General features: G+C 35.9%; 1 protein-coding gene across 1 annotated transcript in view; it reads right to left on the bottom strand.

Annotated features, from left to right (window-relative positions):
- The window catches only part of LOC136839401 (uncharacterized), a 46,378-nt gene extending 42,909 nt beyond the window's left edge, over nt 1–3,469 (bottom strand). The window contains exon 1 of the mRNA XM_067105395.1: nt 3,068–3,469. Coding sequence (XP_066961496.1) covers nt 3,068–3,275 — 208 coding nt within the window. The 5' untranslated portion in view covers nt 3,276–3,469. The remainder of the gene's footprint in view (nt 1–3,067) is intronic.
- Between the last annotated feature and the right edge of the window lie 17,071 nt (nt 3,470–20,540).

Below are 20,540 nucleotides of genomic sequence, written 5' to 3'. Positions count from 1 at the left end.
AGATAATTACACACTGTTTGCAGCAGCAAACAGCTTGCCAAGTGTTGCAAACAAAAACAGCTTGGTTGGGTAAAGAAGAGTGCAGAGGATGTTTGTCATTGTACCAAGTAATTACATAGTTAGACTTTCCACTCATGCGGCAGCTTAAATTTTAAAATTTCGAGGTAGCACTCTGATTGTTTAGTGTAGGTGACCAGTCCCGTCCACTAACGGGAATACTAGGAATGACTTAGCAGACAACCTCATTTTGTTTCTGCCCTTATGTCCATCGGAGGGAAGGAGGGTGGCTCCGACTCTGTAATTACTTGGTAAGTATATATGAAACTTAATTTTATTATGAAAATAACATTTTCATATAAGTAACTTACCAAGTAACTACATAGCTGATTCCCACACTGACAGGAGGTGGGATACATGGACATATTCCATTCCAAAACATTAGGATAATTAATGAATTTGAAATTAAAAAAAGCTGCTAGCATTGGAAAACAATGCTTGTCGTTTCCTTATTAAATTTTCAAACACTGTTTTGACTTCAAGGAAAATTTTAGAAGTGAAGAACTATCACACTTCTGGTGGGCCGAATGCCAAACGGAAGTGAGTGACATATTGAGCCTGAATGCTAATGAGGTAGAGGTAATTCTAGCATCTTAGTTTTCCTTTAACAGGTAGGCAAATCGTTCTCCTGAATCTCAGAGTGTGTCTCAAAAACAAAGTTCACTGGAGATGAAGGACAATGCATTCATAAACCGAGGGCGAGACAGGATCTTGTCCAGACACTCTAGGTATGGATGGCCCTCTGATTAAAAGCTTTTTCAGGTAAAACCTGAAAGCCCAAACTAGACATTTCACTCACTCTCCCAGAGCCAAGGATGTCCAATAATCACTTAAGGGAGAAAGCACGGATCTTCGGGCCAGCCCTAGGAGAGCTGTTAACCAGCTCAGTGATCTGGTTAAACTAAGATATACTTAACTTTAACTGGTCTCAGACTGTCTCCCTGAGCAGAATCTTCTTGCTTGTCTATAGTCTGAAGTTCACTAACTCGTTTGGCATTTGCTAGGGCTACAAGGAACAGAGTTTTCTAGTTAAGTTAAGAGTCGTGGAACGGGGAGGCCCGATAGAGGGGCCGTTAACCACTCGAGAGCTATGTCCAAATTCTAATATATGGAGTAGAGTCCTGCTGACTAGACAATGCACTTTATTACCAAAAATTAGTGGGCAGTGTCTTGTACACTTTGGCAAAGCACCATTTCAATCAAATAATTAGTCTGAAAGATATTTGAGAAAAATGATGACTCGCAGTCCCTGAAATAGATCGTAGTGACATAATTTATTACAAGATTTGTCTTTTCCCAAACAATGACAAAATTCGGGTTTTCCTTTTGCAGTAGCCATCATGAGAACAAGGGGGGCAAGCACATGGCACACACAAGGTGAACAATAAACTACAAAACATGCACACCAGCCACGCTAAAAACTCCAAGAAATACATACCAAGCTACTAGCAGTATCAGCATAATGGATAAAGGCTTCAAAACAGCACAAAATTCAGGTTCACATACAAGATTAAAAATGCAGAGAACATCAGTACAACAAATTCCACACATGCAAAAACAACATTATGGGAGCACGGCTGGAAACACAATGGACATTCTAGGCACATAGAGGTCAGGGCAAAGCCATTTGCCTACCTAACAAGCTTTTGTTTTTAAGTCAGTAAACAGCCAAAATGCAAGATGCACCAGAATACTGCATTTATGAAAGCTAGGTTTGTATCCCCATACGATCAATGTACAGTATATTTAAGCAATTTTTTTTTATTTTGCCAAGTGAAAGTAATATTAAAAGAAAAAAGAATCTTATATATGTGGAGATGATGAGAGAGGAAAATAAAAAGAAATACCCAGATCATCAAAACTGTCACTGAGGCACAGAGGGAACAGCAAAGCCTCAACCCTGAAGTTAAAGGTGATTTTTACTACTTGCACAGGCGAACAAAATTGTATTTGTTCAAGTTTAGGTTTAGGAATCTAAATGAATTTTCCTCATAGCTTTTGATACAATAAATTTTTGGTTACTTCATGCAGACCTAGTTTCAACTTCTAAGTCAAGCAGCTTCACATAAGTTCTTCTACACCCACCAACTGCTGAAGAAGGTGGGTGGAGAACTTCCACACTCACCCAAAGGCCGGTTGAGAACGAGTGACATAGGTTCTGCATACACGAACAAACACAACCTTCCTAGAATGTCGTGCCCTGACCTTACAAGACCTTACTTGCTTAACCTAACTTAGGGCGCTGTGCCCTGACCTATATGGGGAGCTTCGTCACCCTCTGGACCTCCCAGCGTAAACACTAAGCATCGGAAACATGGACTAAGCTTCCACTTGGAAGTAGTGTAAGGGTAAAACTTGAAACTGTTACCACACCCTTCTAAGTCCAGCAACTTCCAGTTTACATGCAAAATGGACTTCAAATTTAGTACCATCCCCTTGGGGATAAATGTAAAACATAAAACAATGACAGTGAATACCACAAACATAAAAAAAATACATAAACATAAATAAACACATGGACAAAAGATGGTAAATATTCCAGTTGGTGACTGGCGGGAACCCAGCCACGGCAATAGTTTCAAGTCTTACCCTAACCTATCCTAAAATGTCATGTCCTGACCTTACCTTCCTTACCTCACTTAAGGTGATGTACCCTGGCCTGGCCAGGGGACTTTGGCCACCTGCACCCCCCCAATTAACAATAAACATCACAGACAATGGACTAAGCTTCCTTTCAAAGTTAGCCTAGTTCAGTCATTCTACAAACTAACCTTACTGAGATAGCTTATTTACCATCTTTTCTTATGGCTGTTTTCACATTCACTCCCATGAGGCTTAGTACTGAAGTGCTCATGGAAGCACCTGGGGTGTTAAAATACAAAATTACCAAAATAAGTCTCCAAGAATACAGCCTAACGAATCCATGAAATCTTGGCAAAGCTATCAATGAAAAGCTTAATGTATGCTGTCACCAACACTAAGTAGGCTAGCCTAAGCTGAGTGGACCTACCATGACTTTTAATTGAAGGGTTTCCATGGGAGTTCGTTTTTTGGGTCGAATTGCGCTTTGCATCCTTTAAGCGTAGATGCCTCCAGCCAGCGTGCAATCGTCTAGTAAACATTAAACGACGATAACCAGTCAAGCCTCTGAGGTTAGTGCCCGCCGTGCCAAGCAGGCCAACCTGAACTGCCCGGATACCGGTGTTCCCTCCATGCATGATTGTGGGTTCATTAACGTAACTCGTCAAAATACCAGAAAAACAAATTACGAAACGCAGGACATAATCAACAACAATTCGGTTGTGAAGTTACGCTACAGTCAAAATTTATCTCCCAACTTCCGTGTCTGTAACCTAGGTTAGGGTACACTGTTCCATTCAGCTTGGCAACATCAACAACCATACGTAACCATATGATGAAAAGGGAGCTATTGGTTTTAAGCAATTAGATGATATTGATCAGTTTTAACTCTCATCACAATATAAAGTTAAATGAATATAAATTTTATTTAGTTTTCTTCATGTTATACTTTAATGATAAGATTATCTTTTGGCTGATATCAGTGAAATCTGAAACTAAATGCTGCCTCATAGAACGAGTTATACATTTTCTGTTCGAATGGCATCATTGTGGCAATGATTTTATAAGTAGATTTGTATTAGGAATACCGAGGAATGTAAATAATGTCACGTTCAAAGTAAATAATTCTTAGATATACCTATATTAATATGATAGTGTATGATAATGTGTCTTATGTTATCGATAACAGGAAAATCTAAAATTTTGAAGACCATTGGAACAGTTTGTTATGGTGCATTCTTCTTCTTTCCTATTATAAATGTCTTGATATTTGTTTTTAACAACCTGAATAAGGCAATGATTATTAACATACTGTTTAAGCTAATATCATATTTGATAATAAAAAAGAATAGATAATTAAGGAAAATTATTTAAAAATGAATCAGTGAGGTAACTGAACTAAAGTGAAGTAGTTGAGATACAACCATATGACGAGAATTCAAATGAAATAGTTGGAAAGTTTTATCAAGTGATGAAAGTAATACTGAAAAGAAAAAGGAAATATCTTATATGTTGAAAAAAGACAATGTACAAATGGGACACAATAAGCTGGAAACAAGAACTGGAGGGAAAAGCCACTTGACAGGGGACAAGAAATAAAATGAGAAAATATAAAAGGAATCCTGGTATGTCAAAGCAAAACATTCAACTTTATTCGTCAGGCTACGTCAAAAATGTTAGAACCTAAGACAGAAAAGATAACAACAAGAGAAAACACACAATGTCTATAATACAATGAAGAAAAATTTAGAACACTTTCCATTACACTGCCATACTTATAGTGGTATAAGAGGTAGATTCATCATTGTTCAACCCCGTAACCATGAAGAAAAAATTTATCGCGGCCATAAGAAATTGAAGAACGAGAAAAAGATACCGAAAGAAGTTTTGGTCTTTAGTCAATCAAAAGTGAAACAAATACAAGCACAGAACTGGAACTAAACAAGAAACAGTTGTAAATTTATATTCATATTACTATTTATATCGGTGGCAGGGATCGAATTACTCTGAATGTGGCAACGTATCACATCTCCTTAGAAAATAAATATTTAATTTGTAACGGCAGTATTGTGAATTTTACTGTTTATTGTTAGTGAAACTACAAGTTGGTAATCATCAATTGATAATTTACCAGCGAAGCAAAAAAAAAAATTTTTCCATTTATATATATGTATATATATATACATACAGTATACTGTATATTTTTTATATACCACTAACATAACATATTTGGCATTGGACGTTCAAGTTCTGGTGTTGGTGGAAAGTCATGGCTCTGCCTTTGTAACCGAGCCTCTGACGTCTTTTTTTTCACAACGGTTCTTCTCGATTCTTTACCTTCTTTTCTTCCACATTAAATTTTTGAGCCGCTTTCTTTTGTTCTACTGTATATTTTCCTCACTAATGAAAAGCTAATCTCTTGCCACTTCCTTCACATTTCCATCATATGTCTGATGAAGTCCTAATATTTTACTTCTATCTTCTCTGAATTCTGGACATAAAGATAAAAAATTAAGTAGATCTTCCTCCTAATCAGAACAAAAAACTCAATTTGTATTAAAGCATCTTTGCCTATCTTTAATATTCAGTTGCAATGTGCTTGTTCAGGCTCTAAAAGAAACTATAAGCACAGGAGTTATATTCACTTATTTAATTTTTGCTTCACTTCTTATATACAGACACTTTTCCATGCTTTCTAGTTCACTCTTTCATTTTCTAGTATCCCACTGTCTTGCTTTTGATTTAATTTAGGTTCTCGTTAATGTCTTCACATCTCTAAGCTTTAAGTTTATTTCGTGCATGTATCTATCTTTTGTTTGTCCCCTTTTGTTTCTTTTCTCCTGCATTGATAACATTCAGAGTTTCCTCTGATCCATTTGCAAATTTACTCAAGAATTATATGATACTCTCCACTGCTCTTCATTGAGGATGTTCCCATTCCTCCCATTATGTTGCTTTTGTTTGCTCTTAATACCTCTCTGCTAACCCCATTCTCTATTCTTTGCAACTTATTAATCTATGCTTTAGTTACAGTGCAACATCCTTCAAAAAGTCGTCCATATCAAAACATTATTGCAAATTTTTTCTATAGATGAGTACTTTAAATTCTCCAGATTATATGCACTTTCTATCATTTGATTCTTATGTGTCTTAAACACATTTTCTTTACCATTTATTGTAATACATGAATAATTTATACTCTCTGCCACTTTCATACCTTCTGCCCGGTCTGGTTTATCTTTTACGCTATTATGTTAATTCTTTGCCCCTTAATGATTGCTATCTCGTACTCTACGTACTCCTACCAGTATCGTAATGTTGACCGCTCCATCTCTTATGTCTTTTGCGACAACTTATGAATCATCTGCCAAAAGTAATGCGCACTTTCTTTATTATCATCATATATGTAACAAATTTAAATGATATAGTCGATCCCGTGCAACCCTGTCTTATACCACCGGTAATTTCTATCTCCTGTCTTCGCCAGTTCATACATAAGTCAATGGAATTTACATACTTTCCATTTCAGCTACTCATTTTCTTATCTTCAATCAACATTAGAAACGTCATGGAATCATTTCATACCTTCAGTGGATGATAGAGAAAGGCCGTTGCAATGGCGGTAGCCTTTTGTATTTGTGTTTAAACTATGGTATGGAAATGATGTATTTTCCGGAAACATCGGGGATTCGCAGTATGCCTTTTTTTTATTGGATGATGCTTCATACTTTTAATAGATCTTATAAACCTTAAAGATATGAAGTGATGACTCGATATTTTAAAATAATATGCCGTTATTTTGCCAAATATAGTTTAAACCCAAGCATGAAAGCCTGATCTTTGTTAGCCACAGCAACACGATTCAGTTATTTGTGAGTAACGCTCATTCACAGATGACGCAGCGGCAGCCAAAAGTAATGAGTAATCTAACAACGTCTGTCGTGATTGCCACCAATATTCACTTTTTTTAAAAAGTTATTTGGCAACCAAATTCCTTTTATTTTTGGTATGTTCCTCACTACTTGACAGTGATCACTTCTCAAATTTCCCATTATAAGGAAACTTATGGTATTTTTTCAAAATAAAAACAGTTCTCTCTCTCTCTCTCTCTCTCTCACACACACACGTAACGTATACATGTGCACTCATATAGATCAACTTGTAATACAACATGTGCCCAGCCAGGTGTTTGGATATGAAGATATACAGTTTTATGTTCTGTACTTTCAAAACAAAAGAAAGTTACCTCCTATAAAGTGCGTATTAACTGAAGCTTAAACAAAAGGTAAAGTTAAGTAAGTAGATATTTGTCCGAGTTCAAAGAATAAACTGAAGTTTCTGTGCAATAGAGAACGGTTGAAGAAAAGATTTCAAGCTAAGCACAGGGCTAATGAGAAAAGGTACGAGTAATAAAACATATTCTTTTCATTATTAACGGTGTAGTTCAAATATTGCAGTTTAAAGAACCTAATCTGCATTTTCTCTGTCTTTCATATTTATTTATTTATTTTTCAAACTTACAACAGAAAAAACCTCTCTGCAGGCGTCTTCCAATTCTTTTTGATTCTCTCTCAAAGTGTTACATAAACCTAGTTCACTGTTGATGCATGGCAAAAAGGGGATTAGGTATTTTTTATGCGAGGATTAACTTTATGAATACAGTATAATTGTGACTTTCATTGTGAATATATATATAAATATATATATATATATATATATATATATATATATATATATATATATATATATATATATATATATATATATATATATATATATATATACCTGCTGAAATGTTAGCGATACTTTGTAATTTCCCATCATTCTTCACACGACTGCTCGCCTCTCTCCTTCCTATGTTGCCACATCATCCTTAGTCACCTCATCTATGAAATGTCGGGTGACGAATAAGATTCTGCACATTTCCCAACTGCTAGTCAGAACAATGGCTCGAATGTGGTCTTCGTTTCTACTTGTATCAGTATAAAGTTACCTAGGCGAATGATGATGATGCTTGTCTAGTGTTACTGCATCTGAGGTTTTTTGAGTGATTAAGATGAACTGACTTCATTCATAAATGACAAGACACTCAATGGAACTGTTAATCATTACAGTGCTCAGTCATAAACTTCTGTCCGCAAAAATCGCAAAATTCTCAGCCGAATCCTTAGCCGGGGTCACTGCTAATAAGTCTCCTTGAATGGCTCATTTGATAATTGGTTCTGGCGCTTTTTTTTTACGGGCGGGTGCCCTTCCTGACCCCAACCCTCCCTATTTATCCGGGCGTGGGACCGGTCCCGACATGACCCCCACCCCAACCCACAAAGTGTCTGGGTTAAAGCCCTGTGGAGTCAAATATGCTTAAAGAATAATAGACAATAATGCATAAACATAATCATACTCTGCAAACATTCCTAAACTTCATAAAGATGTTCATGGAAAAGCTGAGCTGTAGATAGGTAAGCAATCGGAGAGCAAGTTATTTTAACCTATGGCTAAAAAAGAAAAGCAAATTATTTTTACAATCTTACGAAATCTAGATCTATATTGTCTGCAAAAGTAGAATTTCATGATGGTGAAGTTGTTACACCGCAAGAACGACTAATGATCGAAGGCTCCACGATATTCAATTTTCCGATAGGTAAAGAGACTCCTCTCTTTACCTTGGCATTTACAGCATGTGATTACTTCCCTCGAACTCTTCGAGTTGAAAAGACAAAGACCTTAAGCGGCTACTGAGACAGCGAGGGAGCTTGCTCCCTTCTCAGCTTTCCCGCTTAAAATCATCCTTCCCTCACTTCCTTTGCCGAGTGACTGGCTCTATCCTACCTTACTTGAAGTAAAAGTGTTTGCTTGACGTATATTCGAAGTTTGCGAGCATTAAAAAAGATTTTACTCAATGGTCACTAAATGCACGAGTCGTTGTTTCTTATATCTTTCATGCATTACGTACATCCCCATATGACTTCCTTTTTATCCCTCCTGTCCCCTTATGCTGAACCAAGATATCTCAACCAGCCGGAAAACTGGTTCTATTCTATCTCAGTTGAAGTAAACTGAGAAGGGGACTAACGTATAATAAAATTAATTCTTAACGAATATCATTCACCTCAGAGCTGATTCATTAGCAGAATTAATATTTTCATGTCCACTCTAAACAAATTAATGAAACGGAAGTAAATAAGCGCAACTGAAGCAGAAACTAGTACGCGCATACACACACATATACACACACGCACAGACACGTACGTACTTAGGCAAACAGGTGCACGCAAAGATCCTAGAATAGGAACCTATTAGTATGATGAACGATTCACCACTTTCTCGTTCACAACTGTCGCCATTTTTATCCTCATGTAAACTTTTCTTCTTGCTGTACTTTAACATCCTTTTGTTTTCTCTTTCTCGTATCTTGAATATTTATAAAATATCCAGTATCCATGAAATTTGCTCAGAAAAAACTAAACTCACTTTTTGTAACGGGAAAGCCAATAGTAAATTAGTTTTACCCTATGATATACGATATAAGGCATAATACAAATTTTAGATAACAATATTCAAAATGTAAATGTACAATATGCGAAAAGTTACTTAAAAAGATACTCAGAATCCCACTTAGTTTTTAAAGGCAGCCCCAAAAACAAAACAGTTATGTCTTATGATGTAAACTTGACGCAACTTGTGTAATTTGCGTATTGAAACGAAGCGAGAATCGCACAGCAGGTGCTTTCTTGCATCACACAGTGGGCGTGAGACGTGAATGAAATTAAATATCAGTATCAAGTACCATTTAAGAAAATTCTGGTCATGTAACTAAGCAAAGCACAGTAATATTACTAGCGACATTCGATAGCCCAAAGTGAGTATTTGGATATGAACAGCACGAACCTAAGCAGAATTATTCAAAATCTTCTGAAAGAACTGGAAATGCATCACCCTCATTCTTATCATGATTCATTTCCGTTGGTTTTCACATTAAAACCATGCCTACCCATGTCTATACAATGTTTGTACTCTTGAATAATTTGTGCTCTTATTGAAAGATGAACACCCTTTTATGGACCACCTTGAGTGAAACCTTGAATTTCAAGATCTATCTTTTCAGATAATATCCTTCTGACCAGTTATAGATATCTAACATGTTAAAAGTAGCATAATAAGATTTCGTTCGGTTTATGTGAACTAAGACTAATCTTTCAAGTACAAAAAACAAAAGAATATAAACACACGACGTAGGATAGCAAGTGAGACTGCAGCTTACAGCACCGAACATTTCTCTGATTGTGTGTGCGTGTGTGTGTGTGCTTTTTTACAAACCTCATATTAAAAGAGCGACTCTGTGAGGGGATCTTATGTTTGGTCCGCCTTGAGTGAAATCGACATCAAGGTAAGTTTACCTTTCAGGAGAATGGTGTTGTTACTTTTCGGGATGATGACCTAAACAGCTACAGAATTTTTGTCTTATTTCAAAAAGAGTGTGATAACTTTTCTTCGTGTTTCCATAAATTAAGAACTGCCCTTACTTTATCAGAGAACTTTTCAAAGTTGGACAGGCTACTCATGTGCTTCGACCTTCAGCCAAAAAAGTGAAATCCCCATAAATGAAGAAGCTTGAAACTATAAAGGGACCAATAAGAAGTAAGCATAATTCTTATTGGTCCCTCAGACATTTAGATCCTTTTTAGTATATCTGCACTATATATATAATAAAAGAGAAACCAGACTAGGCTAAAATCCTTAGCGAGAATGAATCAATGACAATTTAAGGTAACTTTCCTGGACAACTTAATAATCAGTGAGAAAACTTTTAGTCTCAGTGACCTCTATCCTAAAGCCTAAAGAGGACTGGCGAGGTGAAACGTTAGTTTCCATTATTCACAGTTTATTTTATGTTAAACTTCAGTTACAATGAGAAAATGTAGTACATTCGCAGAGGCTTCAGCCATATCTATCAGGCTGGAGTCCATTGCTCAAAATAATTTTGGAAACACATAAACTGGATTATATTACAAAGAAGTAGAAAGAACGAGAGGAAGACTGAAGTGAAAACATATTCTCTCCTAATTCCAAGAGAACCACAGAAATCTAAAAACAAAGGGAAAAATATTTTCTGCTGGAATTACACCAGGATACGGGGTGAGAGAGAGAGAGAGAGAGAGAGAGAGAGAGAGAGAGAGAGAGAGAGAGAGAGAGAGAGAGAGAGAGAGAGATATTAAAGTACTTGGCTTTGCACTTCCAAGAATTTGTAATTCGTCTATTTTCATATCACCCAAGAATTTGTACGTCACGTTATTTACGGACAGACAGAGATGGATTCAGTGATAAACCTGAATTTATTAGCCACGTCCGATGTATTTCTTTCCCCAAGGACCGTCGTCAGACTTCAAAACTCGTGCATGATGGGAAATCAGAAACCTTAGTAAGGCTGCGTGATGAAACTGATGGATGGCTGATCTTACCGGCAGGGATCATAATACAGCATTCTATCAAGCTCCGTTCCATATATTTACACAAGAATACACGCACGCACACACACGGAGAGAGAGAGAGAGAGAGAGAGAGAGAGAGAGAGAGAGAGAGATTGGAAGTAATCTCATCCAGAAAAGACATGCCGAAAACAACCTGAAGGTTAACTTTCGGTATTGCACCTTTTTAAGAGAAAAGGTGAGATATATATATATATATATATATATATATATATATATATATATATATATATATATATATATATATACCCACCACCAGGTAATCATATAAGGTAATCCTAATTACGCGGAAGAAAGTTCTTACAAGGAGAATCTTCATTAGCATTCGAGAGGTGAAATGTAAAATGTAGGCCATGATCTCCGTTTTACGGGATTGTAGCCACAGGGCAGTGATAATTCCAACCTTTCACACTAACCGGATAGTGTACGAGAGCTGGTCACATCAGTTCCACTCATCAACAGCCTGACTCTGAGATTGGTTTTTAGCTGTTCTGCTTGTGAAGAGTAAGATTCGGTCCGCACTTTTTTTATCTTTGACAAAACGTCTATGAATAAAATCGATCTCTGTAAACTTCCTTACTAACATTGTTTATTTTTCTATTTATAGTAAATCTGCTTATAAAGCATCATAGATAATAATAAACACTCCACGTAAACAGAAACCGAGAGGATGGTGTCACACTATCGGACAAACAACAACAAATCAGCCTGATAGCTGGGCAACACGCAGCAGCCAAGAAAGAAGTCTTAACATCTGACTTAACATATGAATGAATATTAATCATAATCATGGTTTATTCACAAAATGAGATATCAACGTAAGATCATAAAATAAACTAAGAACAAAAATTAAACTGCCCACTTGCGCTAGTTCACTTGAGCGTAAAACAAATAAATAGTTTGGGAAGTTTCGTGGAATATAAAGTCAGATTGATACTGATGGCTAAAATTTTGCGAAAGAGAGAAGCTACAGTTCAGAGTCTTGAGTAAAATGACCAAAAAAAAAAAAAAAGAGCGGCAATCAGCTTCGATCGAGATAAGTGAGAGAGTGAAACAGAGAGAAATGTATTTCACTAGACTGACGAAAAAAGGGATGTGGAGATAATTTCAGATAGAGTAAAATTAATGCAAACTTTGTACCAGTTGCACATCAGAGTTAAACGCTTATGTAACGTATAGTAAGTGCAAAACATGTGCGCTCATTAAGTTGCTTAGCAACTATGTGGTTTTCTAGCAGTGTTCAAGGACATGGCGGTGCAAATCAGCAAATTCATTTTCTAAAACACACGTCCTCCAAAAGAAGTAAACCAATTATGATACATCGGAAACACCGCCGTTTATTTGGTTTATTATAGCGTTATTTTTAACAAGACTGATTTTCATACCATTTTGGGCATTGCTTAACATGTCCTTTGAACTAGGAATTGAATTTCTTATTAAGTAAAATTATAACATTTACATTATCAATATAAAAAAAAATTGACAATGTTCTCATCTATCTTGGTGCTACTGTGTATTAACATGAGTGGTATCCACCCCATTTTCGAGATTGCTCAAGATGTGCTATGAACTGGACATTTCTATTCTTTATATGTTTGTACAAAAATACAATGACTACGCTAACAATATAAACATTAGGCTAATTTACTTCAAATATGGCAACATAGCTTCTTGCATAAACGCTATTCGATAGCCTATCATTGGTTCGGTCTATATGATTCCACTGCTTGATTGTAGTCAAGTTTTTCGAGATTTCCTTGCATGCCACAACGATTGAACGTGACTTAATGAGTCATTTCCGTTCATGTCATTTAAAAAAAAAACACCTTTTTGTAATATTCAAATTGACAAACAAGAAGAGTCAGCATGTCAGACATCAGAGGAACAAAAATGCTGCCATAAAAGAAAGAGTAAGAGAGAAAACACTTCTTTATACCTTACAGTACCACAAATTATCCTTTTTTTCCTTTCTGGATGTGTACCAAGGGTGGTTTACGGGTAACTAACTTTAAGTTTACTATCACAAAGTCTTAACTATGGAAAAGCATTGCAACGTAATGTATTTGAAAAAATTGACGATGCAGAGTTCCTTCAATTTTTGTATGAACACCAACGAAAACCAGCGGATACAGCAGAAATTATTGATACAGGTTATCAGCTTTAAATCGAACGACGGATTACTCAGCAAAGTTCACAAAACCACCTCCACATGGAGAGGTGCTTATCGTACAGTAACCTCGGTCCTCTTCCCGCATTATTCTCTGTGGAAATTTGTCATCCTTGGATTCATTCCGCGGTTCAGCGCCTGCTTCTCTCACTCTTTTGCCAAGCTTTGATATTCTCTTCCTGGATCTGTATTTCCTTACTCATTTCAACCTTTCCTTCTTTTCTCATCTGTGGTTGAGTCTCAACTTGCTTCCTTCCTAACCCTTTTGCTGGTGATCTTCGGGCCTGGGATAGAAAATGGCACATGGTTGCACCAGTTGGCATTCGCTCCTGTAACTGCCGGTAGCTGGGCGAAATATGGGTAATAGAACATTTAGCTGCAGACGGTGTGAAGTTCATATCTTGCGAGAATCATTACAAATACTCGGATTGTGACTGGCCTTCGTTGTAAAAAATGATTGATGATAGAATTATAAGTAACAGATACCGCATTATCATAAATCTAGCCAAAAGCTGAATATCAGATATTCTCCATACTATTTGTGCTAAATATGTAAACATAATACATCCACCACACACATATATACAGTATATATATATATATATATATATATATATATATATATATATATATATATATATATATATATATATATATATATATATATATACATATTTGTGTTTGTATATATTTTTTTATATATATCTTCTGCATAACCATGTTTTTATCATTTTATTATGGTCGAGAACTCAATTTTTGGGCTTTGCCTCACCAAATGGCTTTTTCGCCTAGCAAGTCTTTTGTTACCTGTATCGAGAAGCATGCATATATATATTTATGGGCCTTTTTATCCACATATGTACATATATATGTATATATATATATATATATATATATACATATAAGATAAAAAGGCCCATATATATATATGCATAATAAAAGAGAAAACCATTTCCAAAGGGACTTAATAAAAGAGAAAACATGAAGAAAAGAAAAAAACATACAAACACAAATGAAAAGCGAAGTATAAAAAAGATCAATATATTCATAAACAATGACTGAGAAGTGTCAAGAATGTCGAATCATTGAGGAAAAGCGCTTTAAAGAATAATTGTTTACCTTCGCGTGCTTCGACAACACAGTAAAATATGCCATAAACACACCTTGGTAACTTATTGCATACATATCACAAATAGGTTGAAAACAAGTCAACAAATGTAAGTGGAAAACAAACACTTGAATTGCTGAATAATCGTATGAAGCACTGGTAGTGGTTAAGACCAACAATAAGTGGCTTCAACCTATATTCATCCTGTTTGTGACGCGTGTGCAGTAAGCTGCCAACGTATGTTTTACTCTGGGTCCTGGTTTTACTGTAGCTGGACGCATCCTGAGTCACGAACGTCATCAACATCTGTAACACTGCAAGGAAGACTGTCCTATTGTTTTGCAATACGAGACTTGAGAAAAACTGTTCTACCGATTTATAGTAAACAGGTTGAGGAAGACTGTTAAACAGTTTTATAGTAAATGGAATTGAAGAGGACTTCTTTGAAATTTTGAAACAAAGGGAATTGAGGTAGCCTGCTTTACAGTTTTGCAGTAAAGAGAACTGAGAAAGAATTTTACTGCTTTAAGGGAAAGGGAATTGAATAACACTTAAAGTTTGCTTTAAGAATTGAAGACAACTGTTTAAAAGTTTTTAAAGAAAAAAAAAGGAAATTGAGGAAGGCAGTTAGTTTTCTTTAAATAAAGGTACTGAGGAGGTCTGTTTTAAGGAAAGAGAAGTGGGGAAGACTATTCAAAATTTTGGTAGTGGAGTGTATTAAAGTAGAATGTTTTAATATTTTGTAGTAAATGGGATTGGGGAGACTGTTGTAAAGTTTTGTGGTGCTGGGAACTGGAGAAACTGTTGTAGAGTTGGTATTAAAGGAAATTGAGGTTGATTAATTGCATGTTTTGTAATGTAAATTTTGGTATATTATTTCACAGTTTTTTAGTAGAGGAAGTTGAGGAAGACCTTTTGAGTTTTGTAGTAAAGGAAAATTGAGGCAGACTGATTTACATTTTTATAGTAAAAGAGAATAAAGAAAAACTGTTTTACTGTTTTATAGCAAAGGGCATTGAGGAAGGCTTAAAATCTGTAATATTGTAGGAAATGGCACTGAGGAAGATCATTTATAAATTTTGTATCAAAGGTAATTAAGTAAGACTTAAAGTGTTGTAGTAAATGGAATTGAAGGATGGCTGCTTTAAAGTTTTTGGTGAATGGAACTAAGGAGTAAGTTTTGAATTTTCTATTAAGAGGCACTGGTGAGGAGGACTGTTTTACAGTTTTTAGTAAAGGACATTTAGAAACATTCTTTTACAGTTCTTCCGTGAAAGGAATTAAGAAGATTTGTACAGTTCTGTAGCAAAGGAATTTAAGGACGAGTGTTTTAAAGTTCTGTAAGTAAACAGAGCTGAAAAAGAGTTTAAATTTTTGTATAAAAGGGAATTAAGGAAGAATGTTTTAAAGTGGCATAGTAAATGAAATGGTGAGGTAATTGGTTTAAAGTTTTGCAGTAAAGGGAACTGAAGAAAACTGTTTTATTGTTCTGTAGTCAAGAGGGTCGAGACTAATTGTTAAACAGTTTTCTAGTAAAAGGGGATTGGGAAGGCTGTTCTCCGGTTTTGTAGCAAGGAGAAAAAAGATCTCAGGTGTTAAGCAGTCATACTGTGGCCTCTAAAAAACAATGTGAATTTTGACTCTGCAAACCGAATAGCATTTACTACTGCCAGACAATTAGGCAATAAAGGTGAAAGCAGAGGGGACTCTGAGACGCTACTATAAATCAGAAATAACTTTGTGATACTTGTAAGCGCATCACAATCATGACAATTTAAACATAGGATAATAGGAGAGGAAAGATAAGAAATAGATGCGTGATCTCAGTTTGGATATTGTCTTATCGTTATCAATGTTTATCTTCTGATTTCGGAGTAGCCTAATGACTGTATCTTACTTGAAGTTCGCCATCTTTTGAACGAATGAAACACACATTATTGTTAGTACACAGTTTTTTACTGTCCTTTTCCACGTCTCTAATTTTAAAATCAAGATACATTGGTAGCTTTACCTCTACTATTTTTCATGGAAATCTCTCTCTCTCTCTCTCTCTCTCTCTCTCTATATATATATATATATATATATATATATATATATATATATATATATATATATATATATATATATATATATAGAAGTAATCAACACACAATCACGGTCTTTCAATTGAAAGGCAAGGCCGATGCCAACTAGGCTATACAAGTCTATAAGAAGTTGGAACCTGAGGGCAACTGCACCCAAGGAATTACGTGGGTAAGCTAACTTGTATGGCCTACTTGGCAGCGCCCTTGCCTTTCAATTGAAAGACCTGGGTCTGATCCTGATGTGAGTCAGAAATATATATATATATATATATATATATATATATATATATATATATATATATATATATATATATATATATATATATATATATATAGTGCTTTTTCACTCATTCATGAGTGTATATTTTATTAAATCTAGTTTATGTAATAAACATAGGACGCATGTACATACTTGTAAATTGACGCACGTATGTGCGTGAGTTTACATCCTACTTTTTCCTCAAGAATAATTGTTTTCAGCTGCTCTGTTGGACTCCTTAAAATTCTGCAGATAGTGTGGGTTTTCTCAAGTTAAAAAGAAATCGTAGCCTTGCTATCGCATTACTGGAAAGGAATGATGTTTAGAGTCTTACCGAGTCTTAGATCTCCTGAGTGCTTCAGTTCCCTCTGTGACCGATTGACAAATGTTGTAGAGTTACAAACTCAACTTAATAATCTCTTTTCGTTCCTATTTCTTAGTTACTATATTATCAAGATAGCGTGAATGAGCTGTATCTCTTTCCAAAACAATGCTTAAGTTTTTTTTTTCAATTTATTCCTTATTCACGGATAACTTTGTCGCGGTTTCTGTTTTTCATTGCTTTAATAAACGTATCACCTACCTTTTCCATAGCTAGACAAAGACAACTAAATAAAGAAAAGATAGATAAACAAATCTTAGATAAAGAAAGGAATCATCAACATGTCACTCCTCGTGCATGTGTTGAAAATCATGTGATGCAATCCTGACTTGAATGAGGTCCAAACAGTCCTTTCTTGATTACCGCTGTCACTTCCATACCAGAGGCAACAGTTTTTGAAATGTGACACCCCAGGCCTTAATGGAGTTGCTTAGCTCAGAGGCGCATGGTTCAGAAAGAAAGAATTTGACCCCACAGAACTAAGCGTTTTGTGCTAACCACGTGAAAACGTCAGCAAGATTAGCAGCGGCGCGTGATCATTAGATTTGTGGCCAGCAAGGCCAAAAGTGTTTATCAAGACACATTGTTTTCCATTACAAAAGCAAGTTTCTTTATTAGCAAACAATAATTTTTTAAACTTTTCGCAAATATAAAACCTTAATGTTGCTTCGAAATAACGCGAAGAAATTAAATTTCGCCGGATAATGGTTTTTTAATGTTCGCAAATAGAGAAATTTTATTTTGTCATCAAATACATATGAGAAAAATTTGTTTTGAATGATTTAAAGGGTTTTTAGTATCTAACTATTTGAAACGACGGGAGTTGTCAGCGTAAACTTATCAAATACCATTGGAAAAACCTCCCCTTACACCTAGCGAATAGCCCATTCATTTATCATCCTCATGACATCTAATTACACGCGCGTGCTGTGGTTAGTAATTACACAGCCTGCCTGCTGAGTAAATGCATTAGATAATTTTTTAAAGAGCAGAGACCAGTGAGATAGACATTGTAAGGCCCTTTGCTAGCCCAGGCCCGAAGGAAACGAGATATGGATTGTGGGCAGGAAGAAGGGCGTGGCTTAGCCAAGAAAGGAGTGACAAACTTAACCCCGAGGGATGAGTGCACAGTGCCAGAGAACTTCCAATCAACAAATAAATCAGCTTCTTATAGTAATAAAGGTCAGGAAAGCACAGAAGTATGGATAGAATTCCAAAGCATGGCAGATGAAAGAGGGAGTCTGTCACTGGCCTGGGCAGTATTTGCTGATAAGACAACGCTGTATTCGGTGAATAGTTGGTGGGCAGGATATGTTAAGGCATGACGTCTGTTACCGGCAAAGAAAATATGAATGGCTACATTGAGCAATACTACTCATGTTGTGCGGGCAATTCCGTCCCCACAACAGAATCGAATAGCTGTGACTGTCTCCGTTCCAAACCATTGACCTGTGGCCTTTGACGCACACGCCATGGCAGAAAAGCGAAGATGTATTTCTTAAAAGATATTAGTTCCTTCTGAAATTTTCACATTTAAATACCAAGAGAAATTGGTTGATATTTCCATCTAATAAACCACATTATTTGATTAATAACAGATAAATGACATTTCACTCCCTATTACTCATTAGATGAAATTTATGGGAACTTTTTTTTTAGGGGCGGGGGCTAACTGGGGTTTTTGCTTATCGTCAGAGACTTTTTTTCTTCTGTATCTTATCGCACTCCAGTAAGTTAAAACTTTACATACTTCCCTAGACAAAATTAAAAGGAACAAGTCCTAAAAAATCATGAGTGACCTTATCTGTAGTACGATTTATCTTTATACAACCCTCTTCTAAAACCAAATGCGTCATATCACAAATGTAACTCAAGCATTTGCATATATCGTGGTAGAATTAAAAAGAAGGAAATCCTGAAAGGAAAATAAAAACTTGCTTTCTTTTGTTAGCCAGTTACTCCGTTAAACATCCCTTCAAAAGCTCAATACGTCCCTCGTATGACTGGTGATCTACTTGAATACGACTCCCTCTGAAAGTTACGAGAGTCATGGCTCAGTTATAGAATTAGGAAGAGCAAATCCCACAATGAAAGCAAAGAACTTCCTTTCCTGCGTGCTAATTTACGATACTTTAACAGAACTCTCTTTAAAAGCTACGAATCACGGGACATTCATGTTAGCGCCGCAGGCAAATTCTTGGAACAATGACAAAGCTGAATGTGTGCTTGCATGCATGGGCCAAATAAGTTCTTATTTAGCCCCTGCTTGCGCTTATGACCTTAAAGGTGTCCTTGCACAGTAAAGAGGCCGGTTTTAAGTTTATTCATGAACAGTGTATTTGTAAAAGGAAGTCTGAATCATCTAAACATCTAAATGATTAAAAAATTCATTAAACTGGATGCCAGTCATAGTAAAGTTCGTCTTCTGATCATCTGAACTGGTTTAGAAATATTGCCTGCTCTCTGCATGCAATCAATCAAAGAATTGTTTGCTCTGCATTAATCAAAAACATCCTTCCCTCCCTACGGGTTGTCAAAAAAGTTGGTTCTTGTACATACAATATTGGTACGTTTTGAATATATATATAGAAAAAGACTTTCTCTAAGTACAGTGTGTCAAAGATTATAGTTTCTAAGGAACAATTTATTTGCTCTCCCAGTCATCATTCGCTTAAAACCATTCATACTAAAAGCAAGCAAATGAAGATAATCAAAGACGCACGATAGTAATATCCTTGATGCAAGTGCGTGTCATGGTTAATTTCATTTTAATCCAGTGATTTATATAATATTCTACACGCAAGCGCATCGCTCAACTTTATAAACAAAGAGTAGCGGAAAATTCCTCTGGCTGGAGACGTTTCTGATGATAAGGTTGCGTCATTTCACTGACTAGAGCAGTCATGTGACAGCAATTATGTGCGCGCGTGAGTGTACACAGTGGATGGGAATATTCATACATAAATTAATGCGTTTAATGCATATATTTGTCGCTGTGTGTATGTGAGAACATGAATCTGAGAGAGAGAGACACTTTCTAAAAATAATCTATTGACTTCAGCAAACATACCTCTTCTGTATATGCCTGTAAGACCATCAGTTTGTGTCGTAAAATCATTGACGATTTTGAGTAATTAAAAGTAAAGTGAAAGGCTTACGAAGTTTTCGAACAGCAATTGCAAATAGGACGTAAATATTCTAAAATTAACGTCTTACAAACATAGCTTTCAGCCCATCTCCAGTGGAGATGTTGTCGGGTTCGACTTAACCTCTTATTTAACTATGAAGGACATTTCAGTTTAGTGTTCATTATTAAAAAGACGGATGCAAGTCACGCATAATTTTGCGCATAGATCGTACACATGCAAACATATACATATATATGTGAGTGTATGTACATATACATACACACACATA

Source organism: Macrobrachium rosenbergii, chromosome 6 (genome assembly GCF_040412425.1).
Source record: "Macrobrachium rosenbergii isolate ZJJX-2024 chromosome 6, ASM4041242v1, whole genome shotgun sequence".
Classification (NCBI taxonomy): Eukaryota; Metazoa; Arthropoda; class Malacostraca; order Decapoda; family Palaemonidae; genus Macrobrachium; species Macrobrachium rosenbergii.
Note: the sequence above shows the minus strand (reverse complement) of the source record. Positions and strands in the feature narration are given on the sequence as shown.